Source organism: Eumetopias jubatus, unplaced genomic scaffold (assembly GCF_037043125.1).
Source record: "Eumetopias jubatus isolate StellerSeaLion01/CBP00866 unplaced genomic scaffold, mEumJub1_p1.0 scaffold_1, whole genome shotgun sequence".
Taxonomy (NCBI): domain Eukaryota; kingdom Metazoa; phylum Chordata; class Mammalia; order Carnivora; family Otariidae; genus Eumetopias; species Eumetopias jubatus.
In genome coordinates this window covers 91,553,290-91,579,788 of record NW_028274807.1, presented here as the reverse complement: position 1 = coordinate 91,579,788, position 26,499 = coordinate 91,553,290, and the positions used below count along the sequence as shown (strand labels likewise).

General features: G+C 36.6%; 1 protein-coding gene across 1 annotated transcript in view; it reads right to left on the bottom strand.

Moving 5' to 3' along the window:
* SPATA16 (spermatogenesis associated 16) overlaps nt 1-26,499 on the bottom strand; it is a 197,219-nt gene that overhangs the window by 6,644 nt on the left and 164,076 nt on the right. Inside the window, exon 9 of the mRNA XM_088019245.1 lies at nt 23,586-23,669. Coding sequence (XP_087875371.1) covers nt 23,586-23,669 — 84 coding nt within the window. The remainder of the gene's footprint in view (nt 1-23,585; nt 23,670-26,499) is intronic.

Genomic DNA, 26,499 nt, shown 5'->3' with positions numbered 1-26,499 from the left:
GGTACGTTTGACCTGGATTCATTCCACAGAAATGTGCTCCATGGAAGGAGGGCATATTGCACTTTGCCTGTACCACACGGAGAAGCATTATGGAAATGAGAGGGACCCAACAACTTCTATTGTAGTTTTTTATATCCTGGAAGTACTGAACTAATTAATATAAACACCCATAGATACTGGGATTCTTGAGCCTCCCCCGTGTCCCATTTATAAGATTATCATCTCTAAAAGACCTGTATTTTCTTCTCTGGATGTATCAGAATTGTATCTTGCATGTACAGGGCCCTTATTATGGATTAGCTTAATAGCAGAAGGTAGTTCACAGCACACTCATTTCCTTTTTGTCTTATAACTGCACAAGATTATGTACTGGCACTAAAATGTTTCTTTTCAGTTAATGATTTTATATTTTTTCAGCATATCAAAACTTACAATTTTCTACTGGATTTCAGGATAAAATGCAACATTTTTACAGATAAAAATAATATGTTTTCCCACATACAACCACTCATAATCACTTTAAATATAGGCAGGCTAAAAGGTACTTGAATATTTACTCCAATAATCTTTTACTTTAAATTGGTTTGTATCTTATATGCAGGTGGAAAGTATAAGGATGCCCATGGGTCAAGTGACATTCTGTTCATTTAAGAGCTTTCATGTGAAGGAGGATTACTATTAACTCTCCATCATTTTGTGGTGTTGACTGTGCCTTCATTTGCACAGAGATCTAACCTATTTTCACATGGTAATTGAAAGCATATGAGCCAGGGTGAAAGCAACATTACTGCCTTCCATTTATTGTGTGAGGGCTGGCCATGAGATCAAAGGCATTGCTGAGAAAGAAACTGAATTTTAGGGCAATAGTTAGAAATGGGGGCGAACTAAGGAAAGAGATACCTAGAAGCTCAACATGAGCAAATTTAGTGAGAGATGATAACAATAAGGGACTACACAGCAGTGACCTGATAGAGCTTTGAAAGGGGAGTCATTCAGATGTGGTAGAGGGGAAGGAGAGTCACTATGAAGATTTGGGTGGCCCTTTTCCTTCCAAAGTCAATTAAGATCAAACACTATTGGATTGAGTTGAATTGTGTTCTCTCAAAATCCATACATTGAAGTCTTAACTCTCTGTACTTCAGAATGTGACCTTATTTAGAGAGGTAGTCAAGTTAAAATGAAGTCATTAGGGTGGGCCCTTAATCCAGAATGATTGGTGTTCTCATAAAAAAGGGAATTTTGGATAGGCATACAGGGAGAGTGCCATATGAAGACAAAGGCAGAGATTGGGGTGATATTCCTATAAGCCAAGGTATGATAAAAATTGCCAAAAAACCACAGGAAGCTAGAGAGGCATGGAATGAATTCTTCCTCATGGCTCTCAGAAGAAACCAACTCCATGACACTTTGATCTTGGAATTTCCAGCTTCCAAAACCGCAAGATGATCAATTTCTGTTGTTTTAACCACTTAGTTTGTGGTACTTTGTTATAGTAGCCCTAGGAAACTTATACAACAACTAAGCCATAAAATTAATGGAAGCTCAATTAAGTTCTAATTTTCCCCTCAAACATGACTGATGCTTTCTAAAATTCACTTTTCCTGCTGGTTCATGCTCCCTACTAAGCCTGCCCAGTTTAGTGTGTACAATGGGAACCAAGGCGGCTTCTTCCCAATAATGGCAGTGAGAGGAAGTTGACCTCAAACGTGAAAGCATGGGTAAATTACACTGGGAAGACTTGAATTGGTACTTCCTATTGGGTTTCATGTAGCCTGGGTCACAGAGAGGGGATTAGCTATGTTTGTATGGGTTTGTTTGTATATGCTCATGCCTTAGGAATTGGGTGCTCAAAGGATTTTTTAGTAAAGCTTTTAAAGATGATTATTAAGAAGAAAAAATGTAGATGAAATAAGAATCACATTCTTCAGGAATAAATATCATGTTTATATGACTATGATGGTGGTTACAGAATGAGAATGTGTTTCTAGAGACTAGCAGTATGGACCAAAATCCTCTCGGCAAAACAGACATTTCACTTCACCACAATGGATTTCATAACATTAGTTTCTTTGCTCTGTTCCATTTAGTTTCCAGACCAAATGCTTTTAAATATTTATCATCCAAAATGGTTTGAATTTTAATTCTTATTAGAATGACAATTGTTTTCAAACAGGCTTGAAATTAATTTCTAAAATAAACTTAATTTTTGAAACGGAGTTGTTTCTGTTATTCATAATATATCAATTTCCTTTAGCTTTTGGACTGCGTTCAAGCAGACAAGCTCCACATTTTTCCTTTTTCATTTAGTGAATTTGGAATTTTATTCAGTATTTTAGTCATAAAAGTGCAACATGAAAACATGAGGCACCTGCCCCAGAGAAATTACAAAATGTGCAAAAAAACTTCGTGCTAAACTGTATTACCAACTCTTGATTGAAAACTCCCCTAACGATAACACTTTTTGCTATGTTTACTATAGAGTTAAAGAAAAATTACAAAATCTTTCCATGACTTTGTCCAGGAAACCATGTGTCATGGTTTTTTAAAAAATTATTTTTTAACATTTAATGGCATAATTTGTCTGAGGGGTTTAAATATATATTTTTAAAATTTTTATTTTGAGGTAAGTGTGGATTCACATGCATCGGTGAAAAGCAATACAAGGAGAGCCTATGTACTCTCAGTTTGCCCCAATGGTAACATCCTGCAAACTGTAGAATACCATAGCCAGGATATTGACATTGACATGGTTGAGAAACAGAACAGCTCCATTACCACGAAGATCTCACATGTTTCCCTTTTACATCTACACCCATTTTTCTCCAGGTTCCTCAGCCCTGAAGCCTTGGCAACCATTAATCTATTGTCCATTTGTACAATTTTATCATTTTAAGAAGGTTATATACATGGACACATGTAGAATTCTGCAATTCTCTGGAGACTTATTCAGGTTGTGTGTATCAACAGTTTGTCCCTTTTCATTGCTGAGTAGTATCCCATGTACCACAATTTGTTTAATGATTCACCCTTTGAAATTGGTTTAACTGCATTTTAACTGTTGAATTTTGAGAATTCTTTATATAATCTAAATATTAGTCCTTTGTTGGATATGTAGGCTGCAAATATTTTTCTCTTGTCCTGTAACTTGTCTTTTCATCCTTTGCAACAGAATCTTTCACAAAGCAAAAGTTTTTAATTTGGAATCTAATTTCCAATTAGACTTTTATGGATCATGTTTTTGGTATCAAGTTTAAAAACTCTTTGCAGAGACTAAAATCCCAAAGATTTTTTTTTTCTAAAAGTTTTATAGTTTTATATTTTACAGTTTTAGTCAGCTTTTGAATAAAGAGTGATACTTAAGTCAGGATCTTTTTTCCCTATGTGTGTCCAAATGCTCCAGAACCATTTGTTGAAGAGGCTATTTTTCCTTCATTAAATTGTTTTTGTTTCTTTATAAAACATCATTTGAACATGTTTATCTGGGTTTATTACTGAGTTTTCTAGTTTGTTTCATTGAGCTATGTGTCTGTTACTCCGTCAATACCATAAAGTCTTGATAGCTGTAGGTAATAGAGTCTAATAAAGTCTTGAATTTAAGTAGACTGATTCCTCACCTTTCATTCTTTTTCTAAAGTGTTTTAGCTATTCTGTTTTCTTTTTCTTCCCATATACATTTTAGAATGGTCTTGTCTTCATGTATGAAAAATCTTCCTGGAATTTTAATAGGAATTGCATTAAGCCTGTATATCAATTTTGAGAGACTGATGTCCATACTATGTTGAGTCTTCCAGTTTATGAACACAGCATGTCCCACCATTTATTTAGATCTTTGACTTTTTTCCTTATTGTTTTGTAGTTTTTGGCATGCAAATTCTATGCTTGTTCTGTTAGATTCATAGCAAAGCATTTCACTTTTTTAAAGCAATTATAAATGGTATTTTAAATCTCAGTGTCCTTGATCACTGCTAGGATATAGTAACATAATTGAGTTTTGCACATTTTTCTTGTGTCTTGCAACCTTGGTGAACGCACTACTACTGCTACTTATTATTATTATTATTATCATCATCATTTTGTAGATTCCTTGGGATTTTCTATGTAGACAATCATGCCGTCTGCAAATAGGGAAAGTTCTATTTCTTCTTTTCTGATCTCTATGCCTTTTATTTCCTTTTCTTGCCTTTCAGCAGTGGCTAGAATTTCCAGTACAATGTTGAATAGGAGTGGTGAGAGCTGACACACTTGCCTTGTTTCTGATCTTAGGGGGAATGACTTCAGTCTTTGAGTATTAAGTATAATGTTAGCTATAGGATTTTTGTAGATGCCGTTTAACAAGCTGAGGGGGTTCTCCTCTATTCCTAATTTTCTGAGAGTTTTTCTTATCATAAATAGGTGTTTAATTTTGTTGACTGCTTTTTTTGCATCAATTGATATGATCATATGATTTTTTTTCTTTTGTATCCTGTTAATTTGAAAGATTACAATGAATTTCAAATAATCAGACTTGCATCTCTGGAATGAACTCCACCTGGTTATGGCTTATAATTCTTTTTACATTTTGCTAAATTCTATTTCCTAAGATTTTAAGGATTTTTGCCTCTATATTCATAAAGGATATTGAGTTGCATTTTTTGGTACTGTTTTTGTCTTGTTTGTTATCAATATAATACTAACTTTATAATGTGAATTGGGGAGTGTTTCTTCCTCTTGTATTCTTTGAAAGAGATTATATAGAATTTACATCAAACCAGCTGTGCTTGGAGATTTCTTTTTTGGGAGTTTTAAGTTATGAATTTAATTTTCTTAATAGTTATATGATGATTGAAATTATTTCATATTGGGTGAGTTGTGCTAGTTTGTGTTTTTTTGAGGAATTGTACATTTCATCTAAGTGCCAAATTTATATGTGTAGAGTTGATCATATTATTCCCTTATTAGCATTTTGATGTCTGCAGGGTCTATAGTGATATCCCATTCCATTCCTGATATTGGTCATTTGTGTCTTCTCTTTTGTTCTTCATTAGTCCTATTCAGGCTTTGCAGATTTTGTTGATCTGTTTAAAAACTGGTGCTTTGTTTAACTGATTTTCTCTATTTTTTTTTCCTGCTTTCATTTTCATTGATTTTTAGTTTTCTTTTTATTATTTCCTTCTTTGTGCTTGCTTTGGGTTTATTTTGCTTTTCTTTTTTATGTTCTTGAGGTGGGCCTTCAGTAATTGATTTGAGATTTTTTTTCTATTATACTATATGCATTTAATATTATACACTTATCTTTCAGTGCCGCTTTGGCTGTGTCCCCCAAATGTTGATATGTTGTATTTTCATTTTCATTCAGTTCAATGTAGTTTTTAATTTTCTTTGAGACTTCTTTTTGATCCATGGATTATTCTAGTGTTTAGAGATTTTCTGTTATCTCTCTGATATTTGTTCCATTGAAGTTGAAGTAAATGTTGTTTATGATTTCAGTTAAAAAAAATGTTGAGGTTTGTTTATGGCCTGGGATATAGTCTATTTTGGTATATATTCCATGGGCACTTGAAAAGAATGTGTATTTTGCTGTTGTTGGATAGATGTTCTATAAATGTGGGTTAGGTACTCTTGTTTGATGGTGTTATGGAGTTCTATATATACTTGCTGACTTTTCTGATTAGTTGCTCTATTGATTGTTGAGAGAGAGGAGTTAAAATCTCCAACCATAATTGCAGACTTGTTTATTTTTCCTTTCAGTCCTATCAATTTTTCTTTCATATATTTTTCAGACCTGTTTGGTGCATATACATTGCTACGTCTTCTTGGTGGATTGACCCTTTTATCATTATGTGATATCTCTCTCCGTCTCCAGTAATTTTCTTTGCTGTGAAGTCACTTTGATATTAATATAGCCACTACCACTTTCCTTATATTAATGTCTGTGTGATATCTTTTTCCATCCTTTGACTTTCAGCCTGCCTATGTCATTATATTTGATGAGTTTGTAGACAGCATATTGTTGAATCATGAATCTAAATTCATTTTGCCAGTCTCTGTCCTTCAATTGGTATATTTAGACCATTTACATTTAATATAATTATTGCTATGTAAGGACTTTGTCATTTTATTTTTTGTTTTCCTTTTGCTCTCTTTTTTTTAAAATTTTTTTTAACCTGCTTAGGAGTACTGAGACACTTTTAAGAATTCCATTTTAATTTATCTAGTGTTTTTTGCGTGTCACTTTGTACAGCATTTTTAGTAGTTGCTCTAGGTATTAACATATATATTTCAATATATAATATAAAATTATATATATAAATACACTTCAAACATAAAATGCAGACACCAGTAGACTGAAAATTGTTTACTTTTTTCTTCATTTTATGTTCAATTGGAGTGTAGAGACCTTACTTTAAACATGTCTTTACCTTTCTCCATTTATAATTTGCTCTACATATATTCCCCCATTTAAATATTTGCTCTACATATATTTAGAAGGTTATTAATTATAGATTTAATTCCCTTAATAGATATGCCTATTCAGATTGTCTATTTCTTCTTGAGTGAGTTTTGGCAGATTGTGTCTTTCAAGGAATTCGACCATTTCATCTAGGTTATCAAATTTGTGGGCATAGCATTTGTTCACATTATTCCTTTTTTGTCCTCTTAATTTCCATGGGATCTATAGTGATGTCCCCTCTTTAATAACTGATTATTAATTTGTGTCTTCTGGTTTTGTTTTGTTTTGTTTTGTTTTTTTCCTCAGTTAGCTTGGCTAGAGGCTAATTGATTTTATTGATCTTTTCAAAGAACCACTTTTGGTTTGGTTGATTTTCTCTATTGATTTCCTGTTTTCACTTTCATTGATTTATGCTCTAATTCTTAATATTTATTTTCTTCTGCTTACTTTGGATTTGATTTGCTCTCTTTTTTCCCCTAGTTTCTTAAGGTGAAACTAAGATGATTGATTTTAGATCTTCTTTTCTAATGTGTACATTCAAATGCTACAAATCTCCCTCTAAGCACTAATTTCACTATGTCACAAAAATTTGGTTAAGTTGTGTTTTTATTTTCATTTGGTTTAAAATATTTTGAAATTTCTCTTGAGATTTCTTATTTGATCCATGTATTCTGTAGCTGTATATTGTTTAACCTTTATGTATTTTGAGATTTTCCTGTTATTGATTCTAATCTAATTCCATCAGGGCCTGAGAGCAGACATTGTATGATTTCTATTATTTTAAATTTTAAGGTGGCTTTTATGGCCTAGAATGTGGCCTATCTTGGTGAATGGGCAACAATAAAGCAACAATGTATTTGATTATGCATGCCTATGTACATATCTTATGTGTATGTGTGTGTGTATATATATATATATATGTATGTATATATATGTCTATGTATATATCTTATGTGTATGTGTGTATATGTATATACATATATACAGACACACTTATGTTTGCTTATATATATAAATAAAATAAATGAGAGCAATGATACAGAGATGAAAAAAATGATTATTTTGTTATAAGGTACTCATACTACCTGTGTAGTGGTGTAGTTGTATCCATTTGAAAGTGGACTTGGATTAGTTGTAAAGGTATATTGTAAACTCTAGGACAACTAGTAAAAATAATAAAAAATTATAACTGATATGCTAAGAAAGGAGAGAAAATAGAATCATATAAAATACCCAGTTAGAACCACAAAAGGCAGAGAAAGACTGGAAGACTTTTATGACTTTGTCAACGTTTGCCAAATAGAGCACAGGGTGCTGGATGATGAGCTGCATGCAGTTAAACAAAAGACCACAAGAGAAACTGAAATAGAGAAATATGTTATTCATAAGTCCTGGAGGAAGTACACAGCATGCCTTGAGGCACCATATGGAGAGGTTGAGGCAGGGTACAGGCAGAAAGAGAGACAGACAGGACCCAGGGCACATGCCTTTATTAGGGCCCATTGGTGTTGTTTAGATTGGGTAATTTTCATTTTTCTATCTTCATTTTATTGCTTCTTTTCTCTGTCCCCTTCATTCTGTCATTGAGACCCTCCACTGAGTTTTTAAGTTTTTATTTTAGTTTCAGTATAGTTATGATACAGTGTTATATTAGTTTCAGGTGTACAATATAGTAATTCAACAATTCCATATATCAGTCAGTCCTCAATAATACAAGTGTACTCCTTAATTCCCATCACCTATTTCACCCATCTCCCTACCCAACTCCCCTTGGGTAACCATCAGTTTCTTCTCTATAGTTAAGGGTCTGTTTCTTGGTTTGTCTCTCTCTCCCTGCCCCCCCCGCCCCCGCACGTTGGCTCGTTTGTTTTGTTTCTTAAATTCCACATATGCATGAAATCATATGGTATTTGTCTTTCTCTGACTGACTTATTTCACTTAACAATATACTCTCTAGCTCCAACCATGTTGTTGCAAATGGCAAGATTTCATTTTTTTTAGGTTGTATCAGTTCTTTATATATTTTGGACACTAACCCTTTATCGGATAAGTCATTGGCAAATAAATATCTTTTCCCATTCAGTAGGTTGCCTTTTAGTTTTGTTGATTGTTTCCTTTGCTGTGCAGAAGCTTTTGATGTATGCAGTCCCAATAATTTATTTTTGCTTTTATTTCCCTTCCCTCAGGAGACAGTTAGAAATATGTTGCTATGGCCAATGTCAGATAGCTTACTGCCTATGTTCTCTTCTAGGATTTTTATGGTTTCAGGTCTCACATTATGGTCTTTAATACATTTTAAGTTTATTTTTGTGTATGTTGTAAGAAATTGGTCCATTTTCATTCTTTTGCATGTATCTGTCCAGTTTTCTCAACACCATTTGTTGAAGAGATGGTCTTTTCCTCATCGGATATTCTTTCTTGCTTTGCCAAAGATTAATTGACCATATAAGTATGTGTTTATTTTGGGCTTTCTATTCTGTTCTGTTGATCTAGATGTTTATTTTTGTGCCAGGACCATATTGTTTTGATTACTGCCACTTTGTAATATAACTTGAAGTTCAGAACTGTGATACCTTTGCTTTTCTTTTTCAAAATTGCTTTGACTATTTGGGGTCTTTTGTGGTTCCATATAAACTTTAGGATGTTTGTTCTAGCTCTGTGAAAAATGTTGTTGGCATTTTGATAGGGATTGCATTAAATGTGTAGATTGCTTTGGGTAGTATAGACATTTTGACAATATTTGTTCTTCCAATCCACGGGCATGGAATGTCTTTCCATTTCTTTGTGTCATCTTCAATTTCTTTCATCAATGTTTTATAGTTTTCAGAGTACAGGTCTTTGACCTCTTTGGTTGGGTTTGTTCCTAGGTATTTTATTATTTTTGATGGAATTGTAGGTGGGGTAGTTTTCTTAATTTCTCTTTCTGCTGCTTCATTATTAGCATATAGAAATGTGGCCGATTTCTGCACATTTATTTTGTATCCTGTAACTTTACTGAATTCATTTGTCAGTTCTAGTAGTTTTTTGGTAGAGCCTTTAGCATTTTCTATATGTAGTATCATGACATCTGCAAATAGTGACAGTTTTACTTCTTCCTTATCAATTTGGATGCCTTTTATTTCTTTTTGTTGTATTTGTGTTGCTGTGACTTGGACTTCCAGTACTATGTTGAATAAAAGTGGTGAGTGTGGACATCCTTGTCTTGTTCCTGATCTTAGGGGAAAAGCTCTCAGTTGATTGATTCATGAATATTGAACCACACTTGTATCTCAGGAATAAATCTTACTTGATCATGGTGAACGATTTTGTTAATGTATTGTTGGATTCAGTTTGCTAGGATTTTGTTGAGGATTTTTGCATCTATGATCATCAGAGATATTGGCTTGTAGTCCTTTTTTTGTGGTGTCTTTATCTGATTTTGGTATCAGGGTGATACTGGCTTTATAGAATGAATTTGGAAGTTTTCTTTCTATTTTTTGGAATAGTTTGAGAAGAATAGGTATTAACTCTTCCTTAAATATTTGGTAGAATTCCCCTTGAAGCTCTCTGGTCCTGGATTTTTGTTTGTTGGGAGTTTTTGGACTACGGATTCAATCTCCTTGCTGGTAATTGGTCTGTTCAAATTTCCTATTTCTAAACTGCTTCAGTTTTGGTAGGTTATATATTTCTAGGAATTTATTTCCTCTAGGTTGTCTAATTTTTTGGCATATAGTTTTTCATAATATTCTCTTACAATAATTTGTATTTCTGTGGTGTTGGTTGTCATTTCTCTTCTTTCATTTATGATTTTATTTTTTTGAGCCCTTTCTCTCTTTTTCTTGATGAGTCTGGCTAGAGGCTTATTGATTCTGTTGATCTTTTCAAAGAATAAGCACCTGGTTTCATTGATTTGTTCTAGTGTGTGTGTGTGTGTGTGTGTGTGTGTGTGTGTGTGTGTGTGTGTTTTAGTTTCTATATCATTTATTTCTGTTCTAATCTTTATTATTTCCTTCCTTCTGATGATTTTGGGTTTTGTTTGTTATTCGTTTTCTAGCTCATTTAGGTGTAAGTTTAGGTTGTTTGAGATTATTCTTGTTTGCTGAGGTAGACCAGTATTGCTATATACTTCCCTCTTAGAACCGCCTTTGCTGCATCCCAAGGTGTTGGATCATTGTGTTTTCATTTTCGTTTGTTTCTATGTTGATTTCTTCTTTGATTTCTTAGCTGATCCATTCACTGTTTAGTAGCATTTATTAGTAGCATATTATTTAACCTCCATGTATTTGTAGTCCTTCTAGATTTTTTTTTTGTGGTTAACTTCTAGTTTCATAGCATTACGGTCAGAAAAGATGCATAGTATGACTTAGTCATTTTGAATTTGTTGAGGCTTGTTTTGTGGCCTAATATGTATTCTGGAGAATGTTCCATGTGCACTTGAAAAGAATGTGTGTATTCTGCTGTTAGGATGAATTGTTCTGAATCTATCTGTTAAATCCATCTGATCTAGTGTGTCATTCAAAGCCACTGTTTTCTTGTTGATTTTCTGTTTGGATGATATGTCCATTGATGTAAGTGGGGTGATAAAGTCCTCTACTATTATTGTATTACTAACAAGCAGTTTCTTTATGTTTGTTATTAATTGTTTTATCTATTTAGGTGCTCCCATGTTGGATGCATACATATTTACAATTATTATATCTTCTTGTTGGATTGTCCCCTTTATTATTATACAGTATCCTTCTTTGCCTCTTTTACAATCTTTGTTTTAAAGTCTATTTTGTCTAACATAAGTATTGCTACTCTGGCTTTTGACATCCATTTGCATGATAAATGTTTCTCTATCCCCTCACTTTTGATCTGCAGGTGTCTTTAGGTCTGAAAGGAGTTTCATGTAGCATATAGGTGGGTCTCTTTTTTTTATCCACTCTGTCACCCTATGTCTTTTGATTGATTAGTCTATTTTCATTCAAACTAATTATTGATAGATACATATTTATTGCCATTTTGTTACTTGTTTTGTGGTTGTTTTTGTGGTTTTTCTCTGATCCTTTATTCTCTTTCTTTCATGGTTTGCTGGTTTCCTTTAGGGATGTACTTGGATGCCTTACTTTTTATTTTTGCATATCTATTACTGTTTTTTTGATTTGTGGTTACCATTTGGTTTATATATAACATTTTCTGCATACACCAGTCTACATTAAGCTGATTGTCACTTAATTTTAAACTCATTCTTTACTCCTCTCCCCTCCACGTTTCAGATATTTGGTATCATATTTTACACATATTTTACATCCACTGAGGTTTTTTTTTCATTTTCAGTTTTTATTTCAGTATTTGAGTTCTAAAATTTCTATTTGGTTCTTTTTTATATCTTCTATTATCTGCTGAACCTTTCTATTTCTTTGTGGAGACTCGTTTTTTTTTTTCCCCATTTGTTTTAAGGTGTTTGTAATTGCTCATTAAAACATTTCTTATAATGGCTGCTTTCAAATCTTTGTCAGATAATTCTAATATCTCTATCATCTCTGTGTTAGAATCTATTGTCTTTCCTCATTCAGTTTGAGATCTTCCTGGTTCTTGGTAGGATGAGTGACTTTCATTTGAAATCTGGACATTTTGAGCATTATGCTATGAAACTCTGGATCTTATTTAAACCTTCTCATTTAGCTGGATTTTTCTGACACTGCTATGGCAGAGGATGGGAGAGGCACTGCCTTGTTACTGCTAGGTGGGTATGGAAGTTCAGGTTCCCCACTCAGCTTTCATTGACTTCTGAGGGAGGGGCTCCTTATTACTTCTGGGTGAGGATGAGTGTTCAAGCTCCTCACTAGGTTTTCACTGATACCTCCCTAGCTGGGAGAGGTAGCAATACCTCATCAGTGCTTGCCATGTGGACTCCACTGATGTCATATTGAGGAGGCAGGCTCATAATAGTTGGTGCTTGGCAAAAATCTTGACTGCCTACCAGGCCTCCTCTGACACCACACCAACAGGGGACAGAGGAAGTGGTGCCTTACCACCCAGTGGAGATGAAAGTCCAGGCTCCATATCTGGTCTTTTCTGACACCACCCTGTTAGAGTGGGAAAGCTGGGACACCTTGTTATAGCCTAGTAAGGACAGAAGTCTAATTCCTTGCTTGGGCTTTGCTGACATAGGTGGGTGTTGGAACCCCATTTTTTTCTGTGATGTTTGGCTGGAGTAGAATGATTATTGTCTAAGAATTTTCCATTTTACTAGGCTTCCTCTTTCCTTGCCCTTTGACGAAAGAGAGCAGGTTTTTGTTGAGGCTTCTTTTGTCTACACATGTTAGTGTTTCTGGGTTACTAACTTCTTTAGCAACAAGTGTGGGATGTATGGGAAAACAAAAATCCATCATGTCATTCCTCAAGTCTCCATGTCTCTTGGTTGTCAGTCCTTTTCATTCCACCTTCCAGAATCTCGTATTTGTTTTACATATAATGTTCAGGATTTTTAGTTGTGCTTAATGGAAGGAATAGGGAAAAGCATATCTACCCCATATTCCTGAAGTGGAAGTCTTCTATCATGGTTTTTTAAAAAAATAATTTTGACCCCTGTACTTCAGGGAGATGTAGTATCATTTCTTGAATCAGTTTTTCCAGTTCCTTCTAAATATCTATGTTAATATGATTTAGTGAATCATTGTGAAGCTGAAGGGGTCTTCTCTGCATAAGAGGTCTTGGGAAGTTAAAAGTCTCTCCGATTCCTTTTAATTCAATAAGAGAGGGGCCTAACTTTATCTTGTTTTTAGGTCAGGCTCTCTAACATAGGTCCACATTCATTCTTTCACCAGCCATCTCATGCCCCTCTCCAGAATCTTTTCTCAAGCAGAAAACCATTTTTAGCAGAGTACACATAAATTTCACACACACACACACACACACACACACACACAGTTTTGATGATACTAAGAGATGTGGGTGTGTTTATGCTTATGGCATTTGTATATGTTTTAGATTATAGTCTTGTCCCCTCCTCCACATGCACCATTTTAATAAAGTCATAATCAGAATGAGAAATGGACCATATCTTCCTTTAGGGCTGCATGTAAAGGCACTTTCATTTCTGCCCTTCTCCAAAAGATGAAAGGTATAATGAGTACACTGTAAATGATTGAATGAACTACAAGTCAATTGCTCTGAACTCTGTATTAATCCCACTTTCAATACAGAATGGAAGATGTCCTATGGTTCATTTAACTACCAAGTGGTATAAGCTGTTATCGTGTTATTCTCCAGCATTATAAAGGATTGCAAAACTTAATGCATAAAATACATGCAATAAAATGCTGGGCTGCCAAGCAAAGAAGACACCTTTGGTAATTTAAGGAGAGTAACTTTAGAATGAACTGCAAACTCACTCTTCAGTTCAAAATAGAATTGGGATATATGCTCCCCTCCCTTGCCCCAGATATTTCACTGAACTTCTGAAAGATACATTTTGAAAAGTTTTTATAGACATTAAAAAAACTATACGCATTTCCAATTTTCTGTTTTAGTTACCTTCCTATATTAGCTCACTAGTGGGACAGGCAGGGAGGGATCCCAGGAAGTGAGGGAGTGAAAATTATGCTGTACAGTCCTAGGCTCAAGTCTTCTAGGCTCTGAGGATGAAGCTTGGAGGGGTTATGGCAATATGTGTTCCTGAAATTGTGTTATCATTGACAGCCTGCATTTCAGAGTAGTTCAGATAACTCACCAGAAGGTGACCCTCAGATCAATAATAAGTACACTATAGGAATGACCAGACTTCCAAGCTGTTTCTTTGAAGTTCTAAAGTTGCAGGAAGAGGGAAAAGCCAATCTAAACACAATGTTAATAGAAGGAGGGATAATGAGGGAAGACAGTGAGAGAAGATGATCCAGGGGACAGTGGGTGTCAAGTTTTGGATTTGGTCAGGCCACTGCCTCAAAGTTGTCTGGATACATCCTCAGCTGGGCCAGTCAGCTGTGATCTAGAGAAGGATAGAGGATGGCTATGAATAGCCTCTGATGCTCCTATTCCACTCACTGCTGAAAAGTAGGCTCAAGGGTTGTCTTACTGGCTGTCCTACAGAATCTGAACTTGGATCACACAACATTCTTTGTGCCATTGACTTTTAGTAGCTGCATTTGGTTTAACATAAGTGTTCTAGCTAATGATTAGGAACAGAGCCTTTGATCCACCCGAACAAATCTGATTTAAAACTAAACCTTGTCACTACAAGCTTAGGTTTGTTTCCTTGTTAATTCTACAAAGCTCTTTTTCTCATCTTCCAAAGGAAAAATAATGACATCTCCCTCACAGGGTTGTTGCAATGAGTAAATGTGATAACCTGATGATGAAGTGCTTGGCACATATTAAAAGATCAACAGTAATCACTGATAATATTTGCCATCACCACAGTATTAATTAACTTATTTATTTGAAATAAAATTTTCTATAGCTTGTTTTAATTGGGATAGTTATTCAAAAGCAAACTTCAAAGAGACTAACATAGCTTGATCATTTATTGAGTAACACAGTATTTTATTAGGTATGTTTAGGTATGTGAGCACAATGACAGTTTTGTCTGCCCCTTGAAAAACTCCTGGTGAAATCTGGCAAAGCTCCTGGATACGTAATCCCTAGATGAGGGCCATGCTAGGATTTGACTCTTGCACAGAAATGCTTCTGCTGCAGAAATCATGAAAGTTTTAGGATACTTTCAACCAAACAAGTACATAAAAGAGGTATTCTCAGTTTTGGAGGGAAGACCAAGCACAGGTGGAAAATCAGTGATTAGCAAATACAGTTGTTGAAAATGTTTAACAAATTAACCACACATTTTTTCCTTTAAGTCAGAGGAGAAAGATGTTGTTTGGTTTGAATGGTAACTGAAATTTGTCATCTAGATTTGGAGGATCACACTATAGCTGGGGAAAATGGCTAGAACCAAGGCTTTTGGCTTTCTCCACTTTCCAGGCTAGACTTGGCTTTGCTGAGTGTGACGTTTGAGGATGAAATGCTCCCTCAGGTCCAAATGGCCCAGGGCTCAGCCTCTGACCACAATCAGGAGGTCTGCCAGGGCTTTGGTGGAGCCTACTCCACTCCTGCTGCTGTCTGGACACCTACTGGCACACACTCATTCATCCTAGGAACCTCAAAGATTTATCCCAGATGTCTGGCCTCTTCTGTCCCTTGAGCCCTGCCTCGCTCCTTGTCCTCAGAGTCTGTCCCTGTCCTTCGCCCCAGTGTGGTCAGCAACATGAGCACTTAGATCTCCACATGATCTGCATTATGCCACGGACAGAACTTCTTAGCAGTGCTTAGAGTACACACTGTAAAGGAATTTGGGGATATGCTAATGAGGAAGCCCATAACCAGAAGCAGAGAAGATTCACAATCAAATTGCAATAAATCTGCAGAGACTCCTTAAAGAACAAGACACACAGGAAAAGCCTGATTGCTGGAAAAACTGCTTTGCAAATGAGTAGTACGGCCGCTGAATTTTTGAAAAGACAGCAGTACTTTCAGAGAGACACAACTGCATGCCCTAACCAAATATTATTAGTCAGCCCAAATGACTGGCCGATGAATGATAGTGCCGCATGTGCAATCTCTCTCAGAAGGGTTTCTGGAGGGGTTCAGGTTTGAATGCTGATGTGGAAAGTAAATAAAATGTTCCAATTTGCTCTTCTCTCTTCCTCCTCAACCAACTGCCCCTGGCCCATCTCCCAGATTTGTATTCTCCCCTCCTTGCTCTGCCTACATCAACAGCCTTGAACAGAACAGAGTTGCTAAGTGACATACAATTCTATCCCATTTTCATCTTAAAAGACCAAATTAGTATATCAATGAATATCATGTCTGTAAGATGATGAATATGACTTATAAGTTAAGATTTTGAGATAAAAGGGACATGAAAAGCTAACTAATTTTGAACAAGTTCATATGGATGGTTTAAAGATATCCACCTATACTCCATTAGTTGAATTCACTGAAGATTGTGATGTACCACATTATAATATTTGATGAAATTTTAAAGTAGTATTTCTTTTCATGAAAATTCACAGGACCATGATTACATGGTAGAGTATTTCCCTTATTACTTTTAAAATAACAAAATTTCATTTCTCCTCATTTAGTCTCAAATCAGTGATCCAGAGGAATATCAGAATAAGATAATACTTTATGTTGTATCAGATTAGATTCTGATCTTCTCAATGTGAAACTTAGACTTTGTAAAGGAAGAACAAAGAACTTTTCCTCCGAGTTGCAGACAGAGTGCTGCTTAACTGTTTCTCTTAACTGATTCTATGGTGAGAAGAAATAGGAATGTTCCAACTTAACAGTTGGCACATTTTTTTTTAAAGACTCCTTTTCTAAAGACTTCTTTTTCTATTTATCTTCAGGCCTAGTTCATAAAGCTTTAATGGGCTTTAGGATTCAATGCTAGGTAACATAAAATCATAGACTCTGAAGGTGGTAAGTATATAAACACAGTTTCTCAGAAGGCTGTGACTTGCCCCAGGTCCCATGAGTGGGTGCTAAATTAATGGCGAAGGGTTTGCAGATTTATGTTCTGTATCTTTTTTGGTTATAGAGGAAAAACTAAGGAACAGAGGATGAGGATCCTGTATAGGTGGATTATAGAGGTAGACTACACCAAAAATTCCTTAGTGACTCCTTAGACCCAGATGAAAAGAAATTTATTTTGAGAATTGAAGACAATCAAACGGTGCTAACTTATGGTCAAATTTCACTTTCGTTGGAAGTCTCCATAATTCCCCATTTGGCCTTACACCTGAATGCTCAGCTATACATAAAATGATGCTGGTCAGTCAGGCTTTTTCAGGCAGCACAAAGCTTAGACTTATCAAGAAAGAGTTTAGGCTCTAGGGTCAGATCAAGTCCTGGCTCCATCACTTATTGGCTGTGTGCCTTTACGCAAACTGCTGAACTTCTCTGTTTAATGAAGTACACGTTTGATCTCATGTGAGGATTAGTGAGTTGGTATATGTAAAGGGAATACAGGACAGTGTTGGCACATATGAAGAGCTTAGTAAACGTTGACTCTTATTCCTTCATTTTTATGGTCTGGCTTTTGAAAGACTCATTCATTCAGAGCTGGGAGGGGACCTAAAATCTTCTAGTTCAATATCTTTACTTTACAAAAGTTGAAAAAACTGAGGCCCAGAGAAAGGATGTGGCTTCTGAGCTAATTTGCAACAGGCCCAGGTCTCCAAATTGCTAGTTCCGGGTGCTTTTTTACTTTTCTAGCTACCCCCTAAATAAGCCTTTGGTCTTCTTTTGGATAAAAGACTGAATCTGACCATTTCTCACATCCACTGCCACCGCCTGTGTTCAAGATTGAAGCCATCCAACCTTGGGTTCAAGCCATCATAATTAGTCTCCTGTATCATTGCAGTAAACTACTAACTGGTCTCCCTGACTCTACCCTCGCCCCCTTCGATCTATTCTCAACTCAGCAGCTTAGAGTGCTTTTGTTTTTCTCTTTGACAAAGCATTGTGTCCTCTGCTCACTTCATCTTCTGTTACTCTTGTTCATTCTCTTCCAGTTCCCCGGCCCTCCTTGTAATCCCTTGTACACGCCAGGTACTCTCTCATCTTGGGCTTCTACATTTGCTGTTTCCTTTACGATGCTTTTTACAAGGTATTTGCACGGTTTGCATTCCCTTCAGACTTTTGTTCAAGCGTCACCTCAGTGAATCCTGGCCTGACTATTCTAGTTCAGTTGCAATCATTGGCACTTTCCATTTTCCTTTCCTGCTTCCTCCAGCTATGGCATTCATTACTTACAATATATTCCATATTTCTTTTGGTAGTTTATTGCCTACTTTAGAATGCAAACATTATGAGGGCACTATTTTTTCATGGCTATATCTCCAATGTCTAGAACACCGTCTTACCTGCAGGAGATGCCCAGTAAATGTTGGATGCATGCATGAATGAGCAGTGTGATAACAAGACCTCTGGGATATTCAAAAGTGTATGTTCTCTCAGCGTTTTGTTGTTGTTGTGGTTATGGACTAACCCTTGTTAAAGACTCCTGCTGTGTCATGGGACTTTCCAACATGAGAAAATTTACTTTTTTTCTTTTTAACACACAATCTGCTTATTTTTGTATTTGCACAGCTAACCCAATGTACATATAATTTTCTTGAGTTAATTACTGGGAAGGAAATAGTCTATAAAGCCAAACCAAAAGAAAAGTCACTTTCCTAAAGCTCTATAAAGAATATATTTTAGTTTTGGTAAATTAGGAAAAAACACAATTGTCTCCTTTCTTTTTCTGGGTTCCTAGACAAATCTCAAAGAAAAAAAATGTAGACAGGAGGTCAGCACTCATGAATCAGATTTCATCTTGATAAGCTTTTTATAGACCTGTAAAAAAGTGAAGCCCTGGAAATTGTGTTAGGTGATGGGGATTCTGACAGATGCCTTAAGTACGTGGAACTAGGAGGTGCTGCTATAATTCTGTGCTTCAGATGAAAATTCCAAGTGTTTTCATTAGGTACAACAGCTGTTTCTATTACAGATAACAGATCTCAGAGGTGGTGATGCTGATATCAACTTCTAGTGGGCTCAGAACACAGTGTAGCTTGTACAATTAGGTTTTTTTAATTATTTTTTCTGCACACACAAATGAACTCTGTAGCAGTAAAAGGAAATTACTTACTTGCTACCGAAATTGTCTGAAAGTGATATGATCATCCTTTGTAGAGTCACATTAACCAAATTAAAAGCCCTTGGGAAAAATTTGGCACCCTGTTCCTTCCCATTCACATCTTCCTAAAGACCTCTCAGGAGCTTCCATTTAGAAAGCTAGGATCATTACCAGGGCTTTTAATTTGGAAAGATTGGCTGCTCACCAGTGAGTCTTTCTAGACACCTAGTGGTTGGGTAGAGTGGCTTTGCAATGTTCCATCCTCAGACACCTTGACTTTACTATCCTCCTGACTCTTGCTCGCTTGCAGGTATTTTCCAGCACAGGACAGAGATCCATAGCTCTGCTGCTGGAGCTTGTCTCCAAGATTGATGCTATCATTTCATTCTCTTTATGAATGCACATGTCACTCCTCCTTGGAGAAATGGAATCTATTCCTCCTGAGCCCAGGAATCTGGGCTGGTCTGTAACTACTACCAGTAGAATATGGCAAAGTTCTGGGCCTAACCTTTAAGAGGACTGATGGTTTCCACTGCCTTTCTTCTTGAAATAGTTCCTTTCAGAACCCAGCTGTTTAAAGCCTAATTCACATGGAGAGGCCACATGTAGGCACTCCAGTCGGCTGTCTCACTTGACTAATGTTAGTTGTTAACCACATGAGCCAGCCATGTTGTAGTCTAGTATATCTTAGCCTTCAGATGACCCCAGCCCCAGGCATAGAAGCCATCTGATTGAACCACATGAAAGACACTGAGCAAGAACCAACTAGCCAAGTCTGGTCAACTCAGAATTGTGAGAGATAATATTGGGTTATTGTTCTACACCACTATATTTGCGATGATTTATAACACAGCAATACCTAATTGCAATAGGGGCAAAGTGGGAAGCCACAGGCTAAGCATTCCTATGAATGTGGGCATTAAAACTTAGCTTAGTGTGAGGTGGAATTGGTGGTTATTTATAAGATGGAGACGGGTATAGACAACTGTCAATTTCTCTCCATTTTTTGACTGGTCCTTGGAATTTCATAATTGGACTATTGCCCTATTATCACTTGGATTAATAAATACAAATATGTAGTGTACAAATGTAAATGTTTCTGGGATGAATAACGCTATAAGCCAGGGTACAGCAAACTTTTTCTATGTAGGGTCGGATAGTAAATATTTTAGGCTTTGTGAGCTATATGGTCTCCGTAGCAATTAATCACCTTGGCCGAGGTGACATAGATGCTGTATAAATGAATGACACAGCTGTGTGCAAGAAGCTTTATTTATAAAAATAGGTGATTGTCTGGTTTCGATCTGTGGGCTATAGTTTGCCGGCCCCACGCTAAAAAATTGTTTTTATAGCCAACAGAGATATTTGATTATATTGTTTGAGTCTCATCAGAATTGCATTTGGTTTACCTCTAGCTCCAATTCCTCTTGCTATTTCTTCTGAGTCTCCTTTGTAGGGTTTTTCTTCCTAAGTTTGAAATGTGCTCCTCAAGGCTCTCTTCTCTTCTTATTCTATGCTCTTCTCAGCCATTTCAGCTTCTCGAATGATTTCAGTTAATATCAGTTTGCCAACAACTAAAAAATCTCTTTCTATTCAGTCTTTTATCTAGAACTCCAGACTCCTGTACTTCCCCTTGGATGTCTTGCCAGCACCCTGAGTTCAATCCACTTTTGTGCCAGTTATTAGCCTATAGTCTCTTAACCCCAAACCCACCCTTCTATGATTAGCTCTGTGATGCTGAGGGTTGGAACTCTGCAAACGCCATTTTTATTTTGCCAGCTGTTAGTCTCTGTCAATAGGAGGCATTAGAGGGGCATCGCAATGCCAAAGGAGAGAGGAGGACTTGCTGCTTCCTGTTTACTTGCTGCTGATTTCCTGTCTGCTTGGGGTTCCTGTGAGCATCTCTTCAGCAAGGCTTCTTTGCTCTAGAAAGTTATACTCTTTTCTGTAGTAGTGGTTGAATCTAGTTTTTCCCAAAGTTGCAGAATTACCTCCATTACAACTCCATCCCCACTTCCGCCACCCTTCCCCTCCTCAGAAGTCTGGACCTCAACCCTTCAGGATTTCTCCTCCAAGCTCGGAGATAATAATAACACCAGCTGAGCAACGCCTCTTAGTGGGAGGTCTGAGTTTTGGTCCACAGCAGGGTCCTGCTTCAAGTTTCTAACTTTTAATAATTCCATCTCTCCTATTGGATTTCCCAGCCCTAATGGGTGGTAGCTGCTCTCTTTATTTATTTTTTTTAAAGATTTTATTTATTTATTTGACAGAGAGAGAGAGACAGTGAGAGAGGGAACACAAGCAGGGGGAGTGGGAAAGGGAGAAGGAGGCTTCCGGCCGAGCAGGGAGCCTGTTCTCCTTTGCTTTTTCAGTTACCTAGTTAACAGTGTCATACCTAGTTGACCATTCTTTATATTAAATTCCCTTTCAAATACCTGGAGTGGTTTCTGTCTCCTGACTGGACTCTGAGTTTATATTCCCAGCCCAAAGCTACACTTTTTAAAAAAGATTTTATTTATTTATTTGACAGAGAGAGAGAGAGAGCACAAGCATGGGGAGCAGCAGAGGGAGAGGGAGAAACGGGCTCCCTGCGGAGCGAGGAGCCTGATGTGGGGCTGGATCCTAGGACCCTGGGATCATGACCTGAGCTGAAGGCAGACACTTAACCGACTGAGCCACCCAGGCGCCCCCGAAAGCTACACTTTTGAAGTGCATTCTTCCTTAGTAAATGGCACCAGCAAATCTTTCCCCATGCCCTGTCCAGTGATTCAAACCCAGTGTCTGGACATCATTCTAACTTCTTCTGTTCTCTAAACTCCCTTACGCAATCAGTGACCAAGGACTGTAGATTTGGCTTCCTGCACATTCCTTCTTTCTGTCTGCACACCCACCACCATAGATCAAGCCACCGCCTTATAATTGACCTAGCTCCTCAAACTGTTCTCTTACTATAGCCCTAGAGATGTATCAAAAACATTTTCCAGATAATTTCTGAAACATTCCAAATCCTTAACATCATTTATCAGTCTTTCTGTGATTTGACTTCTGCTTCTGCACTTCATCTTGAAATACGTTCCTTGCTCCTTTATTAGTTTTCTTCCCTTTATCAGTTTTTCAATTTGCCATGCTTTCTTTACACTCTTGGTACAAACTCTTTCCTCTTTGTAGAAATCAGTTTGCATCTGGATAGCTACTATATATCCTTAAAATGTTGTATTAATATCACTTTCTCTCTCTCGCTTTTAAAGATTATTTATTTATTTATTTGAGAGAGAGAGAGAGAGAACATGCATGAGCATGAGTGGGGGGAGGGGCAGAGGGAGAGAGACAAGCAGACTCCCCACTGAGCAGGGAGCCCGATGTGGGGCTCAATCCCAGGATCCTGGGATCATGACCTGACCTGAAGGCAGATGCTTAACCAACTGAGCCACCTGAGCACCCGTGAGAGATGGCTTTTCTGACCTCTCAGAACAGATTATATTCCCCTATTTGTTTCTATAGATTATTGCACATCTACTTTTTAACTATAAAATTCAGTAAACTTGTAGCTGTATACTTGTCTTCTTTACTAGATGGTAAGGCCCAAATAGGCAGGGGCTGTGTTTGTATTGTCTAGCATAATATCCGTAACACCCAGTGTTCTTTCCAGCACAGTAGATAGTCAACAAATATTTGCTGACTTCAGTTAATTTCTGTTCTGTGCATTTACCATAGGGCCTCTGAACTGAAGAGAAGACACCCATTTCCTCATTCTAGATGCACCAGAATCCATCGTGGCTGACCGTTACCTCTTAAACCAGAGGTTTCTTTGGTTTGCTCTTCTCATATCTGACACCAGTTTTCCCTTTATGGATTCTGAAAGTGATTGGAGGAGACTGAATGGGGAGTAGATTGACTAGAATCTATCACCTTTAACTGGACTGGAGACTCAACATTATTTCCTCCTACATTGTCAGAGAGCTCTGTAGTGTCACACAAGTCTTCTGATTACCTGGTGCTAGGTGCATCTCTGTGCTTGTTTTATTTAACTCAGGTAGCCAAAGAAGGGATGTTCCTCTACTTCTTAACAAACAGTATGTTACTCCTCCACCCAAAACATCAATGTGCTAGTTTCTTTGTTGTTCCCTGAAATGTAGCCATCTCTTCTCAAGTGGGGAAAGTGTTGGGGGGTGGACTAAAACAGAGATGAGAGGGCTTTAAAAAAAATCTATAATAACCAATAATGAAGAAGCAGATAATGAAAATAGAATATGAAAATGAACATAAGAAGACCCATGAAAGCATATGACCACAATCTGTTGGAGAAGCAGACCCAAGGAAACATTGTATAAATCCATTTTGATTCTAGTGTTACTTCCAGGGAGATAGTTGCATTTATTTAAAAAGGAAAACAAACAGTAAAACAACCTGAGGAGCTTTCTTTTCTTTTTATCTTCTAAACAGATTTGACCCAAGATGGACATTTTCTTTGAGGATAATATATTTTTTCCCTTCAACTGAAAGTTTTACCTTTTGGATTGTATTCCACACACGTTCTTTATCGTTTCTTCTTCCTTCAAGGGTGTCCATAGCATCTGCCATTAGTGACTGCAGCTGTGGCACCAAGATAAAAATTATCAGTGTGGAATTCATGCAGAAATAACTTCTCTAAATACACAGATTAAAACCTAATTAAAAAATCATTTGTACGCTGATGATTTTATTACTCATCTTTCCGACAATGAACACTGCCACCTCGTCTTTGCTTCAGTCATTACCAAGTATTATTGCAGATATAAAATATTGTAACAATGGAAAGATTCTTCTTGAAAATTTGTAGAAAACATATAGGTTTTAATGTAGTAAGTGTTGATGTTTTGTAAAAAAAACCCACAGATTTGGGTTGTAAAGAATAAAGGCAGTAGTTAATTCTCTCAGGAAATGGCATGTAGTACATGAACGCATTTTAGTATTTTCTCCTGAGGCTAATGTATCATAATTCTAGGCATCATGCAAAAGCTCACCCGAGGACAATACTAAAATTGTGCTGTTTTATTGCCTCTTAAAGGATGTTAGCTCATTTAAATTCTTTTACTGTTCTTTTATTTTCTAAAATTTCAAAATAACCAAGTTGCTTTTTTCAAAGGCAAGTTTAGAAAATTCCACCCTTTGCCCAAAACTGCCATATTCCAATTTAAAACAATCCTGTGCACATGCTGTATATGTGGCTGCAAAGTAATGAAGCTGCATCAAGCCCTGTGATAATCAAAGCTAAAAAAGAAAGTTCTCTAAATAAAACAAATGCCAGTTCAGTTCACTGTGGCATCAGAATATGAACTCTCAGATAATCTTCCTCTACTTTAGATATTGCAGAGCTTAAGCAGGAGGGCAGAGAGTTGAGTCACTCAAGACTCTTCTGAGCAGTCCCTGTTTATGTGGCACCATAAAAGATAAAAGATACTAGGATTTATTTTCTAGGTTAACCTATGCTTGGAAGTTGGAAAGTAAAATCTGTTACTTCAGGTGATGAAATCTTGCAAGATACATGATTTTTAAATATTTGGCCTATACATATACATCCACATACATTAATTTTTTTCCTAGTAGGCATATAAATTATGAAAATATCCCTTGAAATCCTATTTTCCAAGATTTCAGATAGTGGGCTATTGCACTAACATGTGAGTAAAAGATGTCAATAATGCGAGTTTGATGTTCTTTGTTTATATTTGGAAATATATTTCCAGAAAAAAAAAAAAGCTGCAGATATGTGGTTAAGGAAACCTAAGTGCAGGAAACTCCCCTGTATTTTTCATTTAAATCTTGAATGTGCTTTTCAGGAAGACAGGATCAACACTGTGCCAGCTTCTTAAATTAACATTTTCTTTGCTTCCTCTTATCTCAGAGGAGCATTAATCATCTAAAATTGGCTATAATATGCACTTTGAAAACTCCATACTTACTGCATTCCTGAATGCCTTACGAGTGGCAGGATAAACACTTAGCCTTTTAGAAGGTTTTCCGCTGCACAGAACCGTAAAGGTTTAGAAAGTATTCTTGCCAGTTTTGACTTAGTAATTCCTTGATTAATAGACTTTTTTTCACCCCACAGTTTTAAACTTTAGTACGCATAGTTTTATTATTTGGCGAGTCAGACCATTTTATATACTTACTTTGAACGACAGTATTTATTTAATATCCTTTTACAGGGTCAGATGAACATTATAAATGTTGGCAGTTCATTTCTTGATGGATTAATTTGTTACAACTTTAAAGCTCAAAGAGGGAGGGTTGCTTTAGTTATCTGAAAATTACAGGTGATCAATTTGGGCTGTTCTCATCCCTGCTATGTGAATTCAGTTCAGGTCTATTATTAGTTTTAGCTACCTTCAATTAAAGCCTCAAAGTAAAGAGCCCTTCCCTACAACACATTAGGATCTCCATATACAGTAAATTTCACCTTTCCTTGAATGGCCCTCACACTGGTTAGTAATAGTTTTACAAATGAGGAGCCATCATTTCTAATATTAATTATGGTTATAATATACACATCTGTTTGAAGATTGTTTCTGTGATTTATTCCTTCAACTAATTTTTGACTGGCTCTGTGTTTTCTGAGTTAATTGGTCAATTTAGTTTTAAAAAAACCATTTGACTAACTACATTTTCCCCTCCAATGAAACAACTGTTTTATCTAAATGCATCAGTGTGGGGGCGCTGGGTGGCTCAGTTGGTTAAGCAACTGCCTTTGGCTCAGGTCATGATCCCAGGTTCCTGGGATCAAACCCTGTGTTGGGCTCTGGGATTAAGCCCCATGTCGGGCTCCCTGCTGAGCAGGGAGTCTGCCTGAGGATTCTCTCTCTCCCTCTCTCTTTGTTCCTTGTCCCGCTTGTGCTCTCTCTCTCTCTCTCTCTCTAAAATAAACAAATCTTAAAAAAAAAAATGTACCTGCGTGTGTGTGTGTGTGTGTGTGTGTGTGTGTGTGTGTGTGTTGGCACTGCCAACATATATATGACACTAGAAATGAATAAGAAAACTACAAAGACTATTTTGTAGGGTTGGTTTTTATATAGCAATTACTCTTGTCCTCTCACCTTCCCCTTCAAGAAAATTATATATTAACATATCTTGAAGTTTAAGAAATAATTTATTATAATTACACTTTATTTAAAACAAAAAGCTTGATCCACGATATGAATAATCAGCCCTTTTCCATGTTTTTACACATCACAAAGTTTTTGCTATAAAAATGGAAGCTAGGCAATGAGAGCAAATAAAAGACAGAAACACCTTTCTACATTTTCCAGTTTCTTTATTAAAATGCCTCAGGAGGGTTGGGCAGTTTGCCCTCAGACTACATTGATTCTCACAGTTTTTTCTTTTCAGAACATATCACTCTTCTGTTAGCCCAGGGCCCGGGAAAGCCTTAAACAAAGAAAAACAC